Raw genomic sequence first — 26048 nt, 5'->3', positions numbered from 1 at the left:
TGCTTTGTTTACACCTCAGTGACATTAGCAGAGGTTGATGCCTTGCATGGGTAAGGCAATAGAAGGCCTGTGTAGGTAACTACCATTGTTAAGGCAAATTCAGTGGCCCCTGATGCTGCTGAGAGAGGCACAATGAAATTGATTTGCAAGTTCTGATGTGGCCCTTCTCTGCAAACTTTTCCTCTGATGTGGTAGGCCCAGTATCTAAATTTCTGGCATATGGTACAATACCCAGTGGCTTTTTGTAAATGCCTCTCTTTTGGGTCAGCTCATCTATTAACAATCCATTTTTGTCATTCCATGATGCCCAAATGCCCTGATCTCTCATGTGCCCACTGGTAGAAGGGACAAAATTCTGGGACTTTCCTTTCTGTTTTGGTGGATTGGTTAGTTTGTCAGCTTTGTTGTTGTATTATGCCTCTTACATGTCTTGCTTAGTATGAGCCAAGGTATGGTGCACCCAGCTTGGTAGAATGGGAACCAGTGTAGCTATTTTTCCCTCATATCTCTTTACCCCAAATGTCTTGGCCTTGTATTTTCCAGCCCTGATTTTGTCGAAGTCCCAATCAAGTACTTAGCCTGTTAGCCACCAACCAGGAACATATCTGTGAAAATACAAACCTTAGGAAAGTTTTTGTCAAGGGAATACTACATTGTTAGGAGTATTGCATATATGGAAATTGGAGTATTTGAATAAGGGAGATAGGCTGCAGCTGCCATTGTGTGGCTCCCTTAAACCCACTGTTCACTCCACTTGTAAAGAAAGACTATTGGTTTTCTTGTTTTAAGAGTGCTGACCATCTTCCCTTTAGCCCCCCTTGGGCAAAGGGTGGAGGCATTTCTGCAGTTTCATCAAGTTAACCTGAGTGGCAGGATATGTGGCTGTTTCCTCGTAGAGCATGACACTACAGTAGGTATGAGTTCAGCCCAATGCTGTAGGTACCATTTCCATTTTAACAAGGAGACTTCTGATTCAGATCCACTTCTACAGGGAGCTTTTACCATTACCCAGGTCATAACAGAAATCTTGGTTCATAGGGTAATTTTCTCTGCCCCAGTAAGAACTTCAGCTTTGATCACTGAAAAGTGAAAAACTTACAGGTAACTTGGTAAGACAGGGGACAGTGACTACTGGGGGAAATAATGCCTTGGTGCCAGAATGAACGTTCCTACAAAATGTTAGTTGGATCCCTTTAGCAATGTGAGAAATTAAAGTGCTAGGAGCTTGTCCCTTACTGGATTGGGGATAGTTCACTCTTCTGAATTGTAAATGTAACCTAACATTTTAATAGACTAGGAGGGGCCTTGTACTTTAGGGGGATACTTGTCCATCCCCTGTCAGTGAGTTGTTCACTCATGGCTGTACTGGCCTATGAGACATAGTCTTGGTCAAGTCCAATGAGGAGGATGTCATCCATATAACGCCAAAGCTGAGTTTCTGATGGAAGTGTCGGGCACGCATCCAAGCCCTGGCTGCAAAGCCCTTGTGTAATTGCAGGGCTATTTAAGAACTCAGTAGGTAATCAGGTAAAGGTATATTCTTGAGCCTCAAAGGAGAAGGTGAATTGTGGTTGACTGCAAAATTTTTACTGAATAGATCATGTTACCCAAATCTATAATTCCAAACAATTTACCCATGTTGTTATGAATGTCATCCATCAAGGCAAGGATGGTAGAGGTACTCTAATAAAGAAAATAGCCTTGTTCAACTTTCTATAATCTATACTTCACCTCCAGTCATCAGTAGTGGCTTTAAGCACAGGAAATACAAGGTAACTGAAAAGTGAGATGGTGGGAATCAATATCCCTTCTTACCTAGGTCAGCTCTGATGGCCCCTTATCCTTCAGTGCCTTACCTTAGCTAGCTAGTACTGTGACATATTTATCACCTGTACTGGTAGGGAAGATTAATTTGTTCCCACTGAATGATACCAACCAATAGCATAAAAGCCTTAGGCTTGTTTCCTGAGGTTACCTGCTGCTGAGTGATAAATGGAATATTTATAAATGGAATGGAATATTTATAAATGGAATATTTCCTGCCATATCAATAAACAAAGGATGTCACAGTGATCAACGACTGCAACCCTCCAATGTGAGCCGGTGAGCCCTGAGGAAACTCAGGGCTGAAAAGAATACCTGCCATCTAGCAGCCTTCACACTGCAGCCACTCCCTGAGATGAGCCCTGAGGAAACTCAGGATGTGAAAATACAGGATACTGGCCCCAGATAGCTGAGGTGCATGTCAAAGGAATGATTTCAGTGAGCCCAGATTCTTGCATCTTCCCATATGTAGAAAAGCGCTAAATTCCTTAACTTGAGATATCTGGTTTTCTTTAATTAACAATAATCTTTTGATGCTCCTGACTACCTGCCCTTTGTTGCAAAACTCCTATTTATCCTGGCTCCTCTCCTCGCCTCCTTGGAGCAGTTTCTCAGAGTTATCTGAAACACTGTCTCCCGAGCTGCAGTCCTCATATTCCCCCAAATAAAACTTAACTCGCAACTCTCACGTTGTTCATTTTTTAAAGTCAGCAAGAGGGAGGTGTATTCTAATAATGGAAAAATAGGGCGTCTTGGAGGAAACAAGAATAGAAACATCTTTTTAGCAAAACTGGGCCAATTTTAATAAAGTTGGTAATTAACCATTATCAATCCTCCTCCCAAGGCTGTCACCTCCTCGAGGTGTCCCTTTAGGGCAAGAGTGCTTCCTGGGAATAGGGAGATTTGGACATCTGTGTCCAACAGAGCCACCAGCATTGTTTATTTTTGAGCTCAAACCACGGTTAATGTAGGTGGTTGTTTGCCAGAAGGAGACTGCTTCCATGATGGTGGGATCCCTATGTGGGGTAGGTCCCTGCCACTGGTAGAGATCAGGGTTAGGCACAGAAGGTGGGGATGAACCCAAAGGTGATGCCTGTCATCAACTGTAACTTAACCTTAGTATTGTAACTGCTTTTCTAGAGATCATCCAAACTGACAACCCCTGTCCCTTAGGTTCCAACACAATATCTCTTGTCATCTTGGGGTTCATATTTAGATATGGTTGTAGGTGGCTTGTTTGGACTAGAATGGGGGCAGCCTCACTGTTGGTGCAATTTTTAGGCCGGGCAGGATATTGCTGTAGAATTAACAGGCACTTGACTCTGAGTTTGTCTCTCAAGAGCTTCTATTAAGTGTAGGGCTGGTACGGCCTCTTGAATTGTTTCAGCATTCACCGTCATTGTCAGTAAAGAGGACTTTTATTTGTGAGGGGGCACCCCTGAGAAACAACTGGGTGGACTCAGGACTCAACTCAGCCTCTTTCAACTTGCCAAATCATCATGATGCACATCATCTGTTGCCTGACAGGCCCACTCCAGTGTCCCCAACTGGCAGAGGCGATCTTTGGTCTCAGCTAACGTTTTCCATTGACAATCTGCCAGGCTGTTATGAGGCCTAATGTAGGGCAGGTGGCCTTACAAGCCATAAAACTCCACACCCACAAAATACATATGGACCAGGGTCCAAAGCCACCTCTGAGGGTCATTCCCACCTTCCACACTAATTGTGTGGGATCCTTTACTGGGATACCATTTTACATCCCATACTATGGCAGCCCCTGTTAGGTGAATCTTGCTCCCCGCCAGATACATTCTAGACAGCCAGGAAGCCCTTTTTCATTTGGTTCCTGGGCAGGGTCTTTCAAAGGAGAGACTGGGCCTCAGGACAAGGGAGTGAATGTATCTCCTCCTTCAAACAAGGGAAGGCCCCCCCTTGGCCCTTCCCTTTTGTCTTCTCTGTCTGTATTACTTTGCAGGTGATTACCAACAAAGCAGAGGGTAAATTATCCCAGTCACTATCAGGAGGACACTGTGCTGCATCTTCCTCTCCAGGGCTCCAGTCAGTCTCCCCAGGGTCCTCCCCTCCATTGGGTCTGCCCTGGGACTTTGGGATCTTGCCTCCTCTCCAGGCAGTGCCTGGGTGAGAAGCAGCAGTGAGCAAGCCCTAACACATATCTTGTGGTTTGGATCATCTGCTCAGCAAGGTGTCTACCTCCTTCAGGGTCCTGGGAAGGGCTGGGCTATAAACTTCCTTGACTTTGGTCCTTTGAGTAATGCTTTAGCCAGCTCAGCCCAAGCACTGGGGAGGGGCTAGAATGACAACATCCATAACAGCATGATAGATTATCACAAGAGAAGAGGCATGCTAGCTGCTTGCAAAGGTGTCTCCCCACCTGACATCCAGCATCCACCTCTGCCTTATCAGTTCCTTTACCTGCCATAGCAGTCACCGGGATGAAGACATTCTCTTATCTCAGAGTACTCCAAACTACCAACCCACTATGGGAAGCTTCTACTGTGATGGGGCCAGGGTTAGGGGAGCCCACCCTCAGTCCAGAGGGGTGCATCCCTCTCCTTTTTTCTATCCAAGCCTATAGGTCTTACAGTGTCCCCTGCCTGCCCAGTGGGGGACCCAGGCAGATGGGCTAACCATCTGTCTCTGGATGACTCAGTGTTTCTAACCCCAAAAGTCAGTTCTAATAGTGTGGGTGCACTCAGATACTGGTGCTACCTCTTGGCCAGGCTAATGAGACAGAGGAGGAGACTGTGAAAAATGTAGAGAGCAGTACAGAGGAGTGATTCCAACCAAATTGTTGCAGAGGCATTCCAAATTTTGAGTCCCAACCACTTAAGACTATTCAGGATCAAATTGCCAATTGATTGTCCTACTGACTGGGTAGACCACATACCAATTCCTTGATCATAACCAAATTTTTGTATTCAGTGCCACTTGTTATGAGTTTGAAGATTGGTGGGGGGAGTGGTGATCAAGGAAAAGACAAAACCATGGGATGGCAGTAGCACATGACAAGCTTTATTTGGGCATTACTTTGAGAGGTTGCCCGAGAGAGAAAGTCCCTCACAACAGAATACCTTCCAGAGACAGCACCACCAGCACCCAGAAGGGGAAGAGGGCAAGGAAACTCGTGGGGGAGAGAGAAATTAGAGAGGTGTTTAGGTGATGTTGCTTAGCAGCAAGATGGAGAGTCTCTGGTTCAGAGAGCTCCAAAGAGCAGCAGCAGCTTGGGGCTTTTTATATCCCAGGATTCATCTTATCTATGGCTAGCTAATGTTGGGTGCAGTTTCATGGGGCATGCAAAGCAGGCAGTCTCCAAAAGGTGAAAGTAAACTTATTTTGGCTATATTTAAGGCAATTGTATATGTAAAAATTTGAGTTTGGTGCTGCTGGACTTTCAGCTAAAAGTCAGCCTGCTATGTTGAAAAAGACTATTGAACGACCAATATACAGGGGTATCTTTAGCTAATTTATATTTTGTGTGTGTGTGTTTTAATAATAGGAACAAAGCCTCCTTGGAATAGTGGCTGATTCCATACTGGGGGAGTTCAAGTAAAAAATGAGCTGGAACATCCTATAGTGCCAGAAAGTAATGAAATGATTATTGATAGGAACATAGTGAAAGGACACAGGAGAATGAGTGATATCAATGAAAATGGCAGAGTAAGAATGTCAGAAAACTCCCTTTTCTATAAAAGAACTGAGAAAACTGGCCCCCAAATTTGTCACAATCATGTTTTCTCAGAACTCTGGAAATTAAGCAAAGATCTGCAGAAAGCCAAGGATTGTCTATTCAAGGAAGATTACTGAATCTCAGTAAAAATACTTTGTTATCTTTTTTTCATTCCAACAGTTTATTTTTTTTCTTTTCCATTATAGTTTATTACAAGATATTGCATATAGTTCCCTGTGCTATACAGTAGGACCTTGTTATTTATCTATTTTACATATAGTAGTTTGTATCTGCTAATTCCAAACTCCTAATTTATCCCTCCCCACCCCCCACTTTCACCTTTGGTAACCATAAGTTTGATTTCTATGTCTGTGAGTCTATTTCTGTTTTGTAAATAAGTTCATTTGTATCATATTTTAGATTACACATATGAAGTGATTGCATATGATATTTGTCTCTCTCTTGTCTGACTTATTTCACTTAGTATGATAATCTCTAGGCCCATCCATGTTGATGCAAATGGTATTATTTCACTCTTTTTTATGGCTGAGTGATATTCCATTATAGGTATGTATATGTGTGTGTGTGTGTGTATATATATATATATATATACACACACACACACACACACACACACATATACATACATACCACATCTTTATCCATTCATCTGTCGATGGGCATTTAGGTCGCTCCCATGTCTCAGCTATTGTAAATAGTACTGGTATGAACATTGAGGTGTATGCATCTTTTCGAATTAGAGTTTTCTCTGTATATATACCCAAGAATGGGATTGCTGGATCATATGGTAACTCTATTTTTAGTATTTTAAGGAACCTCCATATTGTTTTACATAGTGGCTGTACCAATTTACATTCCCACCCGCAGTGTAGGAGGTTTCCCTTTTCTTCAAAACCTTTCCAGCATTTATATTGGTAGACTTTTTAATGATGGCTATTCTGACTGGTGTGAGGTGATTGTAGTTTTGATTTGCATTTCTCTAATAATTAATGATGTTGAGCGTCTTTTCCTGTGCCTGTTGGCCATCTGTATGTCTTATTTGGAGAAATATCTAGTTAGATCTTCTGCCCAGTTTTTGATTGGGTTGCTTGTTTTTTTGTTATTGAGTTGTAGGAGCTGTTTGTGTATTTTGGAAATGAAGCCCTTGTCAGTCTCATCATTTGCAAATATTTCCTCCCAGTCCATAGCTTGTCTTTTTGTTTTGTTTATGTTTTCCTTTGCTGTGCAAAAACTTTTAAGTTTGTTTTGTTGTGTTTTAACTTGCACTAGTTCCATCCTCCACTCTCCAGATCCATGGTAGCTTTGAAAACTAACAGCCCCCAATCACAGTGAAAACCAGCAGCCTGCCAGCCACTGGAAGGATCAGAACAAGTTTGGAGATTTTTCAAAGCTCCATTACCAGAGAATTATCATTACTTGATCTGACCAGTGGTTCCCTGGAAACCCTGCTTTGAGGACTAACTTTATTTGACCTTAGAGCTCAGTGTGAAAAGCCTTCTTTGGGGGTGTTTGTCAAGAACAATTACAGGCAATTGTTTAAATTTGCAGTGACCTGAGGCAGTGAATAATAGTGGGGGCAAACAATAGACCAGCCAAATAGTGTAAAAGGAAAAACTGGGTAATGAGATGTTCATAAGGGTATGAAAAGTTGCTAGGAAGCCAAAAGTTCCCTAATGCCTAAGAATAAAAAAAGGAAAATAAAAACTCCCAGTTTTCTCAGATTGATTCTGTGTTTAGGCACTCCTTTATTGCATAGCCAGGCCAATTACAACTCTGCCTTCACCTTCACTTCCTGTTTGTGTTGAACCTAGAGATCAGCCAGAGATGAAAGCTCAGAATCTTCTCAGGTCTTTTCTGAGCATGTGTCATGCCTAGGTTATATGCATGTCTTTCCAAATTACCCACTATACACAGGCACTTTTGAAAGCCCTCATTTCCCAAAGGAAGTCTTTCCCTAGCTTTTCTTCCCAGGCTTTTGTATATTTATTATTTTCCGCAACTGTAATCCTTTGCCCTGGGCTGAAGAAGTTTGTTCATTTGCTTTACAATGTTTCTGAGGAATGCCATCTGTGTAGCCAATTTTTTGGCCTGAGAGAATTCCAAATTACATGAAACAGACAGGCACCTTCTATCAGTCTTTCAGGTAGTATCCAAGACAGGTCAAAGCAGACAAACACAATTCTTTGCAAATAAGGGCTTCTCTGCTCCCTCTAGAACCAGGGACCAGGGTCCCATGCTGGGAATGAAAGCTTCTTTACTCAAGACCGCTGCCAAGCTGATGAAGGGTGTAGGTCAAGTACAAGTAAAAATGTTGCAATGCTTTCCTACCATTTTAAAGTTGACTTTTTCTTGATTCAGCCTTCTCTTGGTTGCTATAAACCTGTTTTCAACAATTCTGACTAAGTTGATTCTTATCATTTTTACTCGATTTTTCAGTGTTTCTATTGAGGCGTAGGCCCCTGGAACTATCTACTCTGACATTTTTCTAATGTCACCCCTTTAGTGAGGTAGGTCTGTTACCAATGAATTCTTTGTTTTTGTATAGCTCAAAGTATGTTAATTTTTCTTCATTTTTGAAAGATAGTTTTGTTGGATATAGAATACTTCATTTGACAAGCTTTTTTTCCTCTCAGCACTTGAATGTATCCTCATACTGAGACAAGATGGAAGGAGGCAGGGCACAACCATTAAAAGAATGACATAGCCATTGAGAAGAATGGGATATGACAAAAAATGGTTAGAACTGATTAGGTCCAAGATGGCAGAAGGTTCAACTTCCAGTAGACCTTGAGCCTCATTATATGCTCATTGTAATACATTAGCATGCTAAGTGACACACCCACAGGTGCCATGACAGTTCCAAGGCTGACCATAAGAGGCCAAAAAGTGGGCAGTGGCCCATGTCATGGAAATCCCTGCCTCTTCCCCAAAACAGTTGTAATAATCCTCCCACTTGTTAGTCTATGAAATTACCCAGCCCATAAAACTAACAACCCCATACCTCGGGGCCACTCTCACTTTCTTAGATGGCCTGCGTTCTGTCTGTTGAAGGTGTATCACTTTAGATAAACTCACTTTCACTTTACTATGGTTTGCTCTTGAATTCTTTCCTGCATGAAGCCAGGGATCCTTTCTTGGCAGCCCATACCAGGAACTCACCTGAGACCTGAGACATGACCATCCTCTTATGCCAGATTTTCCTGCAATACTACTGCATCTGGCCTCCATGGTTTCCGATGAGAAATCAGCTGTTAATATTATTGAGGATGAAAAAATTGAACTTCATCAAAATTAAAAACTTTTGTGCACCAAATGAGATTATCAAAAGGTGAAAAGATAACCTTATAGAATAGAAGAAAATATTTGCAAATCACATACCTGATAAGTGTTTGGTATCCAGAATATATAAATAACTTTCATAACTCAACAACAAAAAGCAACTCTATTAAAAAAATGGGCAAAAGACTTGAATAGACATTTCTCCAACATGAAAACTGTTCAACATCATTAGTCATTAGGAAAATGAAAATCAAAACCACAGTGAGATACCACTTCACACCCACTAGGATGGCTAAAATTTTTTTAAAAAGAAAGAAAAAAATAACAAGTGTTGGTAAGGATGTGCAGAAATTGGAACCTTTGTACATTGCTGTAGGGAGTATAAAATGGTTCAGTCATTGTGTAAAAACAGTTTGACAGTTCCTTGAAAAGTTAAAAACAGAACTCCATACAACCCAGCAATTCCATTCCTAACTATAGACTCAAACTAATAGTAGACAGGGGTTCAAACAAAAACCTGAGCACAGATCTTTACAGCAGTATTATTTATAATAGCCAAAAGATGGAAACAACCCAAATGTCCATCAACAGATAAGTGGATAAACAAATTGTAATATATACATACAATGAAATGTTATTCAGCCATAAAAAGGAATGAATTATTCATAAATGCTACAATGTGGGTGAATATTTAAAAGCTAGCTAGGGCCTTCCCTGGTGGTGTGGTGGTTAAGAATCCACCTGCCGATGCAGGGACACGGGTTCGAGCCCTGGTGCAGGAATATCCCACGTGCCATGGATGCCACTAAGCCTGTGCACCACAACTACTGAAGCCCGCATGCCTAGAGCCCGTGCTCCACAACAAGAGAAGCCACCACAATAAGAAGCCCATGCATTGCAACGAAGAGTAGCCCCCACTCGCCACAACTAGAGAAAAGCCCATGCACAACAACAAAGACCCAACGCAGCCAAAAATAAAAATAAACAAAATAAATAAATAAATAAAAATAAAAGCTATGCTAAATGAAAGAAGTCATACACAAAAGATGATGTAGTTTACAATTCCATTTATATGAAATATCCATAGGTAAACATATAGACACAGAAGATGGATGGTTATGAGGAGTTAGAATAGGGGAGAATGGAAGTGACTGTGCAGTGGGTATGTGGTGTTTTTTGCAGTGATGCAAATGTTTTGGAACTTATAGGTAGTGGTTGCACAATATTGTGAATGTACTAAAGGAAACTGACACATTAGACCACATAGACTTAATTGATATTTATAGAGCATTCCATACAAAAGCAGAAGGATACACATTCTTTTCAAGTGCACATGAAACGTTCTCCAGGATAGATCACATGCTGGCCCACCAAGCAAGCCTTGGTAAATTTAAGAAAACTGAAATCATACCAAGCATCTTTACTGACCACAACACTATGAGGCTAGAAATCAACTATAAGGAAAAAAACTGCAAAAAACACAAACACGTGAAGGCTAAATGACATGCTAATAAACAACCAATGGATCACTGAAGAAATCAAAGAGGAAGTCAAAAAATACCTAGAGACAAATGAAAATGAAAACATGAGGATCTAAAACCTATGGGACACAGCAAAAGCAGTTCTAAGAGGGAAGCTTATAGTGATACAAACTTACCTCAGGAAACAAGAAAAATGTCAAATAAACAACCTTGTGTTACAACTAAAGCAACTAGAGAAAGAACAAACAAAACCCAAAGTTAGTACAAAGAAAGAAATCATAAAGGTCAGAGCAGATATAAATGAGACTAAAAAAACAATAGAAAAGATTAATAAAACTAAAAGCTGGTTCTTTGAAAAGTTAAACAAACTGACAAATCTTTAGCCAGACCTATCAGGAAAAAAAAGGGAGAGGGCCCAAATCAATAAAATTAGAAATGAAAAATACACAGAAGTACAAAGGACCATAAGACACTACTACAGGCAACTATTCAATATATGCCAATAAAATGGACAACCTAGAAGAAATGGACACATTCTTAGAAAGGTACAATCTCCCAAGACTGAACCAGGAAGAAATAGAAAATATGAACAGAGCAATCACCAGTAATAAAATTAAATCAGTAATTTAAAAACTCCCATCAAGCAAAAGTTCAGGACTAGATGGCTTCACAGGTGAATTTTACCAAACATTTAGAGAAGAATTCACAGATATCCTTCTGAAACTATTCCAAAAAATTGCAGAGGAAGAAACACTTCCCAACTCATTCTATGAGGCTACCATCACCCTGATAGCAAAACCAGACAACGCTATCACAAAAAAAGAAAATTACAAAGCCCATATCACTGATGAACATAGATGCAAAAATCCTCAATGGAATACTAGCAAACCAACTCCAACAATACATTAAAATGATCATACATCATGATCAAGTGGGATTTATCCCAGAGATTCAAAGATTTTTCAATATCCACAAATCAATCAATGTGATACACCACATTAAGAAATTCAAGAATAAAACCCATATGATCATCTCAAAAGATGCAGAAAAAAATTGACAAAATTCAACAACCATTTATGATAAAAAAGTCTTCAGAAAGTGGGCATAGAGGGAATATACCTCAACATAATAAAGGTCATATATGAAAAACCCACAGCTAACATCATACTCAACAGGGAAAAACTGAAAGCATTCCCTCTAAGTTCAGGAACAAGACAAGGATGCCCACTCTTGCCAATTTTATTCAATATAGTATTGGAAGTCCTAGTCACAGCAGTCAGAGAAGAAAAAGAAATAAAAGGAATCCAAATTGGAAAAGAAGAAGTAAAACTGTCACTGTTTGCAGATGACATGATGCTATACATAAAAAATCCTAAAGACGCTGCCAGAAAATTCCTAGACCTCAGCGGTAATGTGCTGGATACAAAATTAATATACAAAAATCTGTTGCATTCCTATACACTAACAATAAAATACCAGAAAGAGAAATTAAGGAAACAATCCCATTTACTATTGCATCAAAAAGAATAAAATACCTAGGAATAAACCTACCTAAGGAGGCAAAAGACCTGTATTCCAAAAACTATAAGATGTTGATGAAAGAAACTGAAGATGACACAAAAAAATGGAAAGATCTACTGTTCTTGGATTGGAAGAATCAATATTGTTAAAATGACCATACTACCCAAGGAAATCTACAGATTCAATGCAATCCCTATCACATTACCAATGGCATTTTTCACAGAACTAGAACAAAAAAATTTTTAACTTCTATGGAAACACAAAAGATCCTGAATAGCCAAAGCAATCTTGAGAAAGAAGAACAGAGCTGGAGGAAACAGAACACATCTTAGGGATGTGTATCTGGAATATATAAAGAACTCTCTTACAAATCAATAACAAATAAATAATCCAATTTAAAATGGGCTAAGGATCTGAGTAGACATTTCTCCAAAGAAGGTATATAAATGGCCAATAAGCACATGAAAAGATTCTCAACAACAGCAGACATTAAGGAAATACAAATTTTATTCACATATTATTTATTTATTTATTTTTGGCTGCACTGGGTCTTCGTTGCTGTGTGCAGGCTTTCTCTACTTGCGGCGAGTGGGGGCTACACTTCATTGAGGTGCACGGGCTTCTCATTGTGGTGGCTTCTCATTGCAGAGCACAGGCTCTAGGCGCGCAGGCTTCAGTAGTTGGGGCACACAGGCTCAGTAGTTGTGCCTCACAGGCTCCAGAGTGCAGGTTCAGTAGTTGTGGTGCACAGGCTTAGTTGCTCTGCAGCATGTGGGATCTTCCCAGACTAGGGCTCGAACCCACATCCCCTGCATTGGCAGGCAGATTCTTAACCACTGTGCCACCAGGGAAGTCCCAAGGAAATAAAAAATTTAAAAACCAATGTGACACTGATGAACATAGATGCAAAAATCCTCAACAAAATACTAGCAAACAGGGCTTCCATGTTGGCACAGTGGTTGAGAATCTGCCTGCCAGTGCAGGAGACGTGGGTTTGAGCCCTGGTCCGGGAAGATCCCACGTGATGGAGAGCAACTAAGCCCATGTGCCACAACTAGTGAGCCTGCACTCTAGAGCCCGCGAGCCACAGCTACTGAAGCCCGCACACCTAGAGCCTGTGCTCCACAACAAGAGAAGCCACCACACTGAGAAGCCCGCGCACCACAGCGAAAAGTAGACCCCCTTGCCACAACTAGAGAAAAGCCTGAGCACAGCAACAAAGACCCAATGCATCCAAAAATAAATAAATAAATTTATTTTTAAAAAAAATACTAGCAAACAGAATCCAACAGCACATTAAAAGGATCATACAGCATGATCAAGTGGGGTTTATCCCAGGAATGCAAGGATTCTTCAATATATGCAAATCAATCAATGTGATAAACCATATTAACAAATTGAAGGAGAAAAACCATATGATCACCTCAATAGATGCAGAAAAAGCTTTCGACAAAATTCAACACCCATTTATGATAAAAACCCTCCAGAAAGTAGGCATACAGGGAACTGACCTCAACATAATAAAGGCCATATATGACAAACGCACAGCCAACATCATTCTCAATGGTGAAAAACTGAAACCATTTCCTGTAAGATCAGGAACAAGACAAGGTTGTCCACTCTCACGACTATTATTCAACATAGTTTTGGAAGATTTAGCCACAGCAATCAGATACGAAAAAGAAATAAAAAGAATCCAAATCGGAAAAGAAGTAAAGCTTTCACTGTTTGCAGATGACATGATACTATACATAGAGAACCCTAAAGATGCTACCAGAAAACTACTAGAGCTAATCAATGAATTTGGTAAAGTAGCAGGATACAAAATTAATGCACAGAAATCTCTTGCATTCCTATACACTAATGATGAAAAATCTGAAAGACAAATTAAGGAAACACTCCCATTTACCATTGCAACAAAAAGAATAAAATACCTAGTAATAAACCTACCTAAGGAGACAAAAGGCCTGTATGCAGAAAACTATAAGGCACTGATTAAAGATGATACAAATAGATGGAGAGATATACCATGTTCTTGAAATGGAAGAATCAACATTGTGAAAATGACTATAATAACCAAAGCAATCTACAGATGCAAAGCAATCCCTATCAAACTACCAACGGCATTTTTCACAGAACTACAACAAAAAATTTCACAATTTGTATAAAATCACAAAAGACCCCAAATAGCCAAAGCAATATTGAGAAAGAAAAACGGAGCTGGAGGAATCAGGCTCCTGGACTTCAGACTATACTACAAAGCTACAGTAAACAAGACAGTATGGTACTGGAACAAAAACAGAAATATAGATCAATGGATAAAAAGCCCAGAGATAAACCCACACACCTATGGTCACCTTATTTTTGATAAAGGAGGCAAGAATATACAGTGGAGAAAAGACAGCCTCTTCAATAAGTGGTGCTGGGAAAAATGGACAGCTACATGTAAAAGAATGAAATTAGAACACTCCCTAACACCATACACAAAAATAAACTCAAAATGGATTAAAGACCTAAATGTAAGGCCAGACACTATCAAACTCTTAGAGGAAAACATAGGCAGAACACTCTATGACATAAATCACAGCAAGATCCTTTTTGACCCACCTCCTAGAGAAATGGAAATAAAAACAAAAATAAACAAATGGGACCTAATGAAACTTAAAAACTTTTGCACAGCAAAAGGGACCATAAACAAGACGAAACGACAACCCTCAGAATGGGAGAAAATATTTGCAAATGAAGCAACTGACAAAGGATTAATCTCCAAAATACACAAGCAGCTCATGCAGCTCAATAACAAAAACACAAACAACCCAATCCAAAAATTGGCAGAAGACCTAAATAGACATTTCTCCAAAGAAGATATACAGATTGCTAACAAACACATGAAATGATGCTCAACATCACTAATCATTAGAGAAATGCAAATCAAAACTACAATGAGGTATCACCTCACACTGGTCAGAATGGCCATCATCAAAATATCTACAAACAATAAATGCTGGAGAGGGTGTGGAGAAAAGGGAACCCTCTTGCACTGTTGGTGGGAATATAATTTGATACAGCCACTATGGAAAACAATATGGAGGTTCCTTAAAACACTAACAATAGAACTACCATATGACTCAGCAATCCCACTACTGGGCGTATTCCCTGAGAAAATTTCATATATTGGAACCATACAGTGCATAGCCATTTCAGATTGTCTCCTTTCACTTAGTAATAGGCATTTAAGTTTCTTCTATGTCTTTTCATGGCTTGAAAGCTCATTTCTTTTTAGTGCTGAATAATATTCCATTGCCTGGATGTTTCACAGTTTATTTATTTATTCACCTAATGAAGGACAACTTGGTTGCTTTTAAGTTTTTGCAATTATGAATAAAGATGCTATAAACATCCACGTGCAGGTTCATAACTTTTCAATTCCTTTGGGTAAATGCCAAGTAGTGCAATTGCTGGATCATATGGTAGGAGTATGTTTAGTTTTGTAAGAAAGTGCTTAACTGTCTTCCAAAGTGGTGGTACCATTTTGCATTCCCACTAGCAATGAATGAGAGTTCCTCTTGCTCCACATCCTTATCAGCATTTGGTGTTGTCAGTGTTACAGATTTTGGCCATTCTGATAGGTGTGTAGTGGTATCTTACTATTTTTTTAATTTGCAATTTCCTAATGACATATAATGTTGAGCATTTTTTGTATGCTATTTTGTCATCTGTTTATCTTCCTCAATGATGTATCTGTTCAGGTTTTTTGCCCATGTTTAAATCAGGATGTTCATTTTCTTATTATTTAATTTTAAGAGTTCTTTGTATATTGTGAATTACAGTCCTTCATTGGATAAATCTTTTGCAAATATTTTCTCGCAGTCTGTGGCTGTTTTCTTATTCTCTTGACAGTGTCTTTCACAGAGCAGAAGGTTTTTCTTTTTTTTAATTTTTATGAGTCCACCTTATCAATGATTTCTTTCACAGACCATACCTTTGGTGTTGTATCTAAAAAGTTATCACCATACCAAAAGCCATCTAGAATTTTTCTGTGTTAACTCCTAGGAGTTTTATAATTTTGCATTTTATATTAAGGTCTATCATCCATTTTCAGTTAATATTTTTGAAAGGTCTGTCTCTAGATTCTTATGTTTTTTAATATGTGGCTGTCTAGTTGTTCCAGCACCATTTGTTGAAGAGAGTGTCTTTTCTCCATTTTACCGTTGTATTTCATCAAGATCAGTGATATTTTCACAGAAATATAGTGATATTTATGTGAGTCTCTTTCTGGGCTCTTTATTCTGTTGCAATGGTCTATTTAACTGTTCTATCACCAACACCACACTTGGTTACTATAGCTTTATTGTAAGTCTTGAAGTCAGGCAGTGTCAGTCCTTCTGCTTTGTTCTTCTCCTTCAATACTGGCTATTCTGGGTCTTTTGCCACTCCAGATATACTTTAGAATCACTTAGTTGACATCCACAAAATAACATGCTGTCATCTTAATAGGGATTGCATTGAATCTATAAATCAAGTTATGAAGAACCAACATCTTGACAAAATTGAGTTTTCCCATCCATGAACATGAAATATCTCTATACTTATTGAGTTCTTTTTTAAATTTGTTTCATCAGAATTTTGTAGTTTTCCTCATATAGATCTTGTATGTATTTTGTTAGATTTACACCTAAGTATTTGTGTTAATGTAAATGGCAATATGTTTTTAATTTAAAATTCTACTTGTTTATTGCTGGGATAAGGAAAGTGTTAACCTTTTGTATATTAACCTTACATCTTTCAAATTTGCTGTAATAACTTATTAGTTCCAGAAAATTTTTTGTTAATTCTTTTGAGTTTTCTATATAGACAATCATGTCATCCATGAACAAAGATAGTTTTATTTCTTCTTTTACACTCTGTATAACTTTTATTTCCCTTTTTTGGTATTATTGAGTTATCTAGAACTTCTGGTCTGATGTTGAAAAGGAGTGGTGAGAGAGGACATCTGCCTTGTTCCTGCTTTTAGTGGAAAGCTTAGTTTCTCATCATTAAGTATAATGTTAGCTATCGATTTTGTATAGATGGTCTTTATCAGTTTGAGAGAGTTCCCCTCTGTTCCTAGTTTGTTAAGAGTTTTTATCAAGAATGAGTATTGGATTTTGTCAAATACTTTTTCTGTATCTATTGATATGATCATGTGATTTTTCTTCTTTAGACTGTTGATGTGATAGATTACATTAATGAATTTCCAAATGATAAACCAACCTTGCACACCTGGGATAAATTTCACATGGTCATGGTGTATAATTCTTTTCATACATTTTTGGTTTTGATTTGCTAATGTTTTGTTGAGGATTTTTACATTTGTGTTCATGAGAGATATTGGTCTGTAGTTTTCTTTTAAAGACTATCTGGTTTTGGTTTTAGGGTAATGCTGGCTTCATATAATGAGTTAGGAGGTCTCCCCTCTGTGTCTATCTTCTGGAAGAGATTGTATAAAATTGGCATAATTTCTTCCTTAAATGTTTGAATTCACCAGTGAACCTATCTGAGCCTGCTGCTTTCTGTTTTGGAAGGTTATTAATTGTTGATTCAATTTATTTAATAGATACAGGCCTATTCAGCATCTCTTTCTTCTTGTGTGAGTTTTGGCAAATGTGTCTTTCAAGGAATTACTCCATTTAATCTCGGTTATCAAATTTGTGGCCATAGTGTTGTTCATAGTATTCCTTGATTATCCTTCTACTATCCATGGGATCTGTAGTAATGTCCCTCCTTTATTTTGGATGTTACTAATTTGTATTTTCTCTCTTTTTTTCTTAGTTAGCCTGGCTAGAGGCTCATCAGCTCTATTGATCTTTTCAAAGAACTAGTTTTTTTTTTTTAATTGAAGTATAATTGACCTACAACACTATGTTAGTTCCAGGTGTACAACATAGTGATTCAATATTTCTATACATTAGAAAATGTTACTATGATAAATCTAGTTACAATACATTACTATACAAAGAGATTACAATATTACTGATTATATTCCACATGCTCTACATTTCATCCTCACAACTCATTTATATTGTAACTGGAAGTTTACACCTCTTAATCTCCTTCACCTATTTCACTCAACCCCCCACCCCCTACCTTATGGCAACCACTATTTCTTCTCTGTATCTAAGAGACTGTTTCTATTTTGTTCATTTGTTCATTTGCTTTGTTTTTTACATTCCACATATAAGTTAAAATCATACATCATTTTTCTTTCTCTGCCTGACTTATTTCACTTAGCATAATAACCTCTAGGTCAATCCATGTCACATTGAAATCACAAAAGATCTCATTCTTTTTTATGGCTGAGTAATATTCCACTGTGTATAATATACCACATCTTTATCCAGTTATCTATCGATGGACACTTAGGTTGTTTCCATATCTTGCCTCTTGTAAGTAGTGCTGCAATAAACATAGGGATGCATATATTTTTTCTAATTAATGTTTTTGTCTTCTTTGGAAAAATACCCAAAGTGGAATTGCTGGATCATATAGTAGTTCTATTTTTAACTTTTTGAGGAACCTCCATATTGTTTTCCATAGTGGCTACACCAATTTGTACCAACAACAGTGCACAAGGGTTCCCTTTTCTCTACATCCTTACCAACACTTGTTATTTCTTGTCTTTTTGTAATAGCCATTCTGACAGGTGTGAGGTGATATCTCATTGTGGTTTTGATTTGCATTCCCCTGATATTTAGTAATGCTGAACATCTTTTCATGTGTCTGTTGGCCATATGTATGTCTTTGGAAAAATGTCTATTTAGGTCCTCTGCAAATTTTTCAATTGGTATTGGGTTATATGAGATCTTTTGGGTCATATGAGTTCTTTGTATATTTTGGATATTAACCCCTTATTGGATATCATTTGCAAATACCTTCTCCTATTCAGCATGCTGTTTTTACATTTTGTTAAAAGTTTCCTTTGCTATACAAAAGCTTTTTGGTTTGATGTAGTCCCATTTGTTTATTTTTGCTTTTGTTTCCCTTACCTGAAGACATATCCAAAAAAATATTGCTAAGACCAATGTCAAAGAGTGTACTGACTATGTTTTTCTAGATGTTTTATGTTTTCAGGTCTTACGTTTAAGGCTTTAATCCATTTTGAGTTTTTTGGGTTTTTTTTTTTTTTATGGTGTGAGAAAGTAGTCCAGTTTGATTCTTTTTCATGGAGCTGTCCAGTTTGCCCAACACCAATTAGTGAAGACACTATCTTTTCCTCATTGTATATTCTTGCCTACTTTGGCATGGAGAAATTGCCCATATAAGTGTGGGTTTAATTCTGGGCTCTCTATTCTGTTCTAACGATTTATGTGTCTATTTTTGTGTCAGTACCATACTGTTTTGATGACTGTAGCTTTGTAGTATAGTTTAAGATCAGGGAGCATGATACCTCCAGCTTTGTTCTTCTTTGTCAAGATTGTTTTGATTATTCTGTGTCTTCTGTGTTTTCATACACATTTTAGAATAATTTATTGCAGTTCTGTGAAAAATGCTGTTGGTATTTTGAAAGGGATTGCACTGAATCTGCAGATTGCCTTGGGTAGTATGGTCATTTTTACCAATATTAATTCTTCCAATTCATGAACACAGTGTATCTTTCCACACAAAAGACCCAAATAGTCAAAACAACCTTGATAAAGAAAACAAAGTTGGAGGTATCATGGTCCCTGATTTCAAACGATACTAAAAAGCTATCATCATCAAAATAGCACGGTAAAGATGGATCTTTTCAACAAGTGATGCTGGGTCAATTGAATATCCATATGAAAAAATAAATGTGACCTGACACTTACCTCATACCATACATAAAAATCAATTCCATATGGATTGCATACCTAAATGTGAAGAAAAAACAATTAGGCTTCTAGAAGAAAATATATGAGAACCACTTCATGACGCACATCCAAAAGCTGAAATCTAAAACATGGAAAAAGCAAGTGTTGGTATGAATGTGGAACAACAGCAAATCTCATACACTCTTACTGGGAGCATAAATTGGTCCAACCACTTTGGAATACTGTTTGGCAGAGTCAACTAAAGCCAAACACATGCATATCCTATGACCCAGCAATTCTGCTCCTAAGTATATATCTATCAGAAATATGCACATTTATTTACCAAAAGACATGTACTAGAATATTCATAGCACTAATCATAATAGTCCCAAGCTGGAAACTAAATACCTGTTAAAACTGTTGTGGATAAATAAGTTGAGACACAATAAAGTACGATGCAGCAATGAGAATCAATTACCTATAACTACATGTAGTATGGATGAATCTGACAAATACAATACAAAGGAAAATAAAACTACAATTGACCCTTGAACAACATGGGAGTTAACCCATGTATAACTTATAGTCAACTCTCCATATCCCTGGTTCCTCTGCATCTGCAGATTCAACCAACCACCGACTGTGTAGTACTATACTATTTACTATTGAAAAATACCCACATATAAGTGAATCCACAGTTCAAAGCAGTGTTGTTCAAGCGTCAACTATATAATATACCACATAACATACTATATGATTTCACGCATGCTAAGTACCAAAAAAAGCAACATTAATCTATGTTCTCAGATGTCAGGATAGTGGTTACTCAGAGAAGTTTGAGACTACAAGGAAGCTGAGAGGGCTTTGGGGGTCCTGGCATTGTTCTCTTTCTTGATTAGAATGCTGATATCATGAGTATGATCAGATAGTGATATTTCTTTGGGCTTTATGCATGCAATATTGCACTTTTCTGTATGTACACTATTTGTCAATAGAAAGTTTAAAAAATGTTTTCACATCATGGATGTGTCATAATGTATTCAAACATTTCTGTACTTATTGGTCATTCAATTTGTTTCAGCTTTTTTCTTCTACAAATAATGTAAAATAAACATCTCCATACATATTTTATACATATTGGTCCCTTTTTTTAAAAAACATCTTTACTGAAGTATAATTGCTTTACAGTGGTGTGTTAGTTTCTGCTTTATAACAAAGTGAATCAGTTATACATATACATATGTCCCCATATCTCTTCCCTCTTGCATCTCCCTCCCTCCTACCCTCCCTATCCCACCCCTCTACGTGGTCACAAAGCACCGAGCTGATCTCCCTGTGCTATGCGGCTGCTTCCCACTATTTTACGTTTGGTAGTGTATATATGTCCATGCCACTCTCTCACTTTGTCCCAGCTTACCCTTCCCCCTCCCCGTATCCTCAAGTCCATTCTCTAGTAGGTCTGTGTCTTTATTCCCTTTTAAAGAAATAAATTCTTCGTATATTAAGTGGTTTAAGTCTCCACACTAATATACAATATATGTGACATTTCTTCCAGAAAAGCTGTAAAAACTCAGATTTTCATTTTCACTAGCAATGTTTATATTTTTCCTCTTATATGCTCATTAGAATTTTTTCATGTCTTTTTTCATTGTGTATATTGAGTTCTTATCCTCATTTATAATAGATTAAGTCATTTTGCTTTCCTATATGTTGCAAATACTTTTCCTAATATAGGTACTCTACATTGAATTTGTTTATAGTAGACTTCTGATAAAATTTATGGTGATTTAAAATATGTCCACAAATACTCTGATACCGTTCCCTTGAAGAGATGGAGTTTAATTCCTCTATCTTCATCATGGACTGGACTTTAATGACTTCCTTTTAATGAATAGAATGTGGCAAAGTGACAGTGTTTGACTTCTGATACTAGGTTATGAAAGGCATTGCCCTCTTCTCTTTCTCTCTTGAATCATTCACTCTGGAGGAAGTCAGCTGTCATGTGGTAAGGAAATTCAAGCAGCCCTGTGAAGTGGCCCAGATGGTAAGGAGCTGAGGCCCCCAACCAACAGACATGTGTGTGAACTTTCATGGAAGTGGATCCTCTGGCCCCAGTCAAGCCATATGACTACAGCCCTGGCCAATGGCTTGACCCCAATGCCACCCGGCTAAAATACTCACAAAGGCCTGGCCTTCAGAAAGTATGTGAGATAATAAGTATTTGCCTACTTAAACTGTTGAATTTTGTGGTAAATCTTTTTACAACATATAAGTAATATATAATTTTAAAATTTTTATTGTTAAACACAATGTATGTGCAAAAGCAAACAAAACATAAATGTACAATTTAACAAAGTATTATAAAGCAAACACTAATGTAATTACTACCCAGCTTAATAAATTAAAAATTGCAGGTCCCCAAAAAGAATATGAGTGTTCTTTCATGATCAAAACCCTCTTGCTCCAGTTTATGTGCAATCACAATCTTGATTGTCATAGTGATCATTTCTCTGCTTTGCTTTATGATTTTATCTCCTATGTTTACATCTCTAAACAATACAAGTTAGTTTTGCTTATTTCTGAGTTGCATATAAATGGAATCTATGGAATCATAGATTTACTTTTTTATGCCTTCTTCTGTTCAACCTTTTGTAAGATTCGTCAATGTTGTTGTATGGAGCTCTAGTTTGTTTACTTGCATTTCTGTGGAATATTTCCATTGTATGACTCTACTGCAGCATATTTATCCATTTTACTATTCATGAATACTTGGGTTGTTTCTAATTTGGGACTACTATGCTTGCTTTTATCAACAATCTTGTTCATACTGTCATGGTTCATGTGCGCATGAGCTTCTCAAAGTTATATATTCTAGGGGTGGTGATAGGAATATCACCACTTTACCATTTAATAACAACTTGTTTTCCAAAGGGACGGATTAATATGCACGGCCTCCAGTGCTGAATGAGTTCTTGTTGTGACATATCCTCAACAACACTCATAACTCTAAAGGTTTTTAATGTTTGCCAGTCTGAGGGGATAGAGTGGTATCTCACCATAGTTTAATATGCACTTACTTGAATAATAATGATTTTAAGTAAATTTTCATATCTTTTTGGCCATTTTTATTTTCTCTATTATGAAGCATCACCTATTTTCTATACATTGCCTGCCTTCCTATTGAATCAAAGAGATTTAAAATTATATGTTTAAATTTAAAAATATATATGTATATACATTTTAATCCTTTATTGTTTATATCTTTAGAAAATATTCTCTGACACTCATTACTTTATCTTTCAATTTTTAAATAGTGTTTTAATGTACAGAACTTTTACATTTTAATGTAGTTAAATTATAAATCTATTCCTTATAGGTAGTTATTTTCTGACTGATTTAACAAATTTTATACCACAAAGTATATATATTTTTATATATATAAAAAATATATATTATATAATATATATTTATAAATATATAATTATAATATAAATGTATTTATTTTATATTTATTATATAAATAACATAATTATAATATATTATATATTTATAAATATATCTAACTCTAATATATTATATATATAATACATATATATATAATTATATTACTCTAGATATATCATGTTCTTGGACTGGAAGAATCAACATTGTGAAAATGACTCTACTACCCAAAGCAATCTACAGAGTCAATGCAATCCCTATCAAACTACCACTGGCATTTTTCACAGAACTAGAACAAAAAAATCTCACAATTTGTATGGAAACACAAAAGACCCTGAATAGCCAAAGCAATCTTGAGAAAGAAAAATGGAGCTGGAGGAATCAGGCTCCTGGACTTCAGACTATGCTACAAAGCTACAGTAATCAAGACAGTATGGTACTGGCACAAAAACAGAAATATAGATCAATGGAACAGGATAGAAAGCCCAGAGATAAACCCACGCACATATGGTCACCTTATCTTTGATAAAGGAAGCAAGAATATACAGTGGAGAAAAGACAGCCTCTTCAATAAGTGGTGCTGGGAAAACTGGACAGCTACATATAAAAGAATGAAATTAGAATGCTCCCTAACACCATACACGAAAATAAACTCAAAATGGATTAAAGACCTAAATGTAAGGCCAGATACTATGAAACTCTTAGAGGAAAACATAGGCAGAACACTCCATGACATAAATCACAGCAAGATCCTTTTTGACCCACCTCTTAGAGAAATGGAAATAAAAACAAAAATAAACAAATGGGACCTAATGAAACTTAAAAGCTTTTGCACAGCAAAGGAAGCCATAAACAAGATGAAAAGACAACCCTCAGCATGGGACAAAATATTTTCAAATGAAGCAACTGACAAAGGATTGATTAATCTCCAAAATTTACAAGCAGCTCATGCAGCTCAATACCAAAAAAACAAACAACCCAATCCAAGAATGGTCAGAAGACCTAAATAGACATTTATCCAAAGAAGATACACAAATTGCCAACAAACACATGAAAGAATGCTCAACATCATTAATTATTAGAGAAATGCAAATCAAAACTACAATGAGATATCATCTCACACTGGTCACAATGGCCATCATCAAAAAATCTACAAACAATAAATGCTGGAGAGGGCGTGGAGAAAAGGGAACACTCTTGCACTGTTGGTGGTAATGTAAATTGACACAGCCACTATGGAGAACAGTATGGAGGTTCCTTAAAAAACTAAAAATAGAACTACCATACGACCCAACAATCCCACTACTGGGCATATACCCTGAGAAAACCATAATTCAAAAAGAGTCATGTACCACAATATTCATTGCAGCTTTATTTACAATAACCAGGACATGGAAGCAACCTAAGTGTCCATCAACAGATGAATGGATAAAGAAGACGTGGCACATATATACAATGGAATATTACTCAGCCATAAAAAGAAACAAAACTGAGTTATTTGTAGTGAGGTGGATGGACCTAGAGTCTGTCATACAAAGTGACGTCAGAAAGAGAAAAACAAATACCATATGGTAATACATATACATGGAATCTGAAAAAAAAAAAAAAGGTTCTGAAGAACCTAGGGGCAGGACAGGAATAAAGACACAGATGTAGAGAATGGACTTGAGGACATGGGGAGGGGGAAGGGTAAGCTGGGACGAAGTGAGAGAGTGGCATGGACATATATACACTACCTAATGTAAAATAGATAGCTAGTGGGAAGCAGCTGGATCACACAGGGAGATCAGCTCAGTGCTTTGTGACCACCTAGAGTGGTGGGATGGGGAGGGTGGGAGGGAGATGCAAGAGGGAGGGGAAATGGGGATATATGTATACATATAGCTGATTCACTTTGTTATACAGCAGAAACTAACACCTTGTAATTATGCTCCAATAAAGATGTTGAAAAAAGCAATTAGATTTACTCTAAGTGCTCAAAACACACACACACACAAAAATAGAATTAATATGTAAATTTAGCAAGGCAGTTGAATACGGGTCAATATACAAAAATCGAATGCATTTCTATTTATATTTATACACAAATGATTTCTATGTATGCTACATATAGTATGCACAGAATTTTTTCTGTAAATACAAAACTATACATTCCCCTATGTATTACTGTTGCATTGCACCCTACAGGCCTGCAAGCCCTGCATTTGCCCAGCCTCGAGACCGAAGAAAGAGCCTGGAGTCAGCGACATAGACATCAATGGTGTAATGGATGGAGAAGCTTACACATCCTGGAGCAACACTCCACATTGTGCGGCAGACAGCGGGCAGGACATGGTAGTAGTCTTTGCTCCCAGGGCTCGGGGAGGTTACCGGTTATAAGGGGGAATTGACATCAGCTTGGCTCATCGATTACCAGGGAAACAAGCAGAGGGGCACGTCCCTCACTATCCCTTTGATAAGCTATCACGGTGGAGATGCTCTGATCTAAAGATTAGAACAATCACTAGCTGGGGCCGGAGGCAAGTGTGTATTAGGAGGGAAGGTTGGTGATGTGAGTAGTGTGTAGATGAAGGAGGACTGGTCTGGCAGGGGTTGTACAGCGAGCAAGAGAAGAGCCATCTTGGGTGGCTTGATCATACAATTATTTATGTATTTCTATATATGCTGTATACTAGCAATGAAAATATTGGAAAATCAAATTTTAAAATAACATTTAAATCGTATAAAAATACTTATGAATAATTTTAACAAAATATGTGCAAGCCCTGTTCACTTAAACCTACAAAACTTTGTTGAGAGAAATAAATGAAGGCCTATATAAATGGGGTCATATATGCCACGTTCATGGCTTAGAAGACTAAACATTAAGATGTCAGTTATCCCCAAATCAATCTATAGATTCAAAGTAATCAAAATCCCAGTAAGCAGTTTTGTAGAAATTTCCAAGCTGACTTGACAAATTTTATGGAAATGGATATATTT

General features: G+C 37.5%; 1 protein-coding gene and 1 long non-coding RNA gene across 4 annotated transcripts in view; one reads left to right on the top strand and one right to left on the bottom strand.

Moving 5' to 3' along the window:
• The window catches only part of LOC309653647, a 42199-nt gene extending 33219 nt beyond the window's left edge, over positions 1-8980 (bottom strand). For all 3 annotated transcript variants that reach the window (XR_014259313.1, XR_014259314.1, XR_014259315.1), the window contains exon 1: positions 8693-8980. This is a non-coding gene — a long non-coding RNA (uncharacterized lncRNA). The remainder of the gene's footprint in view (positions 1-8692) is intronic.
• Positions 1-21671, top strand: part of LOC309653649 (V-type proton ATPase subunit B-like) — a 248640-nt gene extending 226969 nt beyond the window's left edge. The window contains exon 3 of the mRNA XM_082478517.1: positions 21613-21671. Within this exon, the coding sequence (XP_082334643.1) occupies positions 21613-21656 (44 nt within the window). The 3' untranslated portion in view covers positions 21657-21671. The remainder of the gene's footprint in view (positions 1-21612) is intronic.
• Positions 21672-26048: the final 4377 nt, after the last annotated feature.

The sequence above is a fragment of the Balaenoptera physalus genome (genome assembly GCF_965194825.1).
Source record: "Balaenoptera physalus genome assembly, contig: HAP1_SCAFFOLD_752, whole genome shotgun sequence".
Lineage (NCBI taxonomy): Eukaryota > Metazoa > Chordata > Mammalia > Artiodactyla > Balaenopteridae > Balaenoptera > Balaenoptera physalus.
The sequence above is the reverse complement of the archived record's forward strand: the minus strand, read 5'-3'. Positions and strand labels throughout refer to the sequence as shown.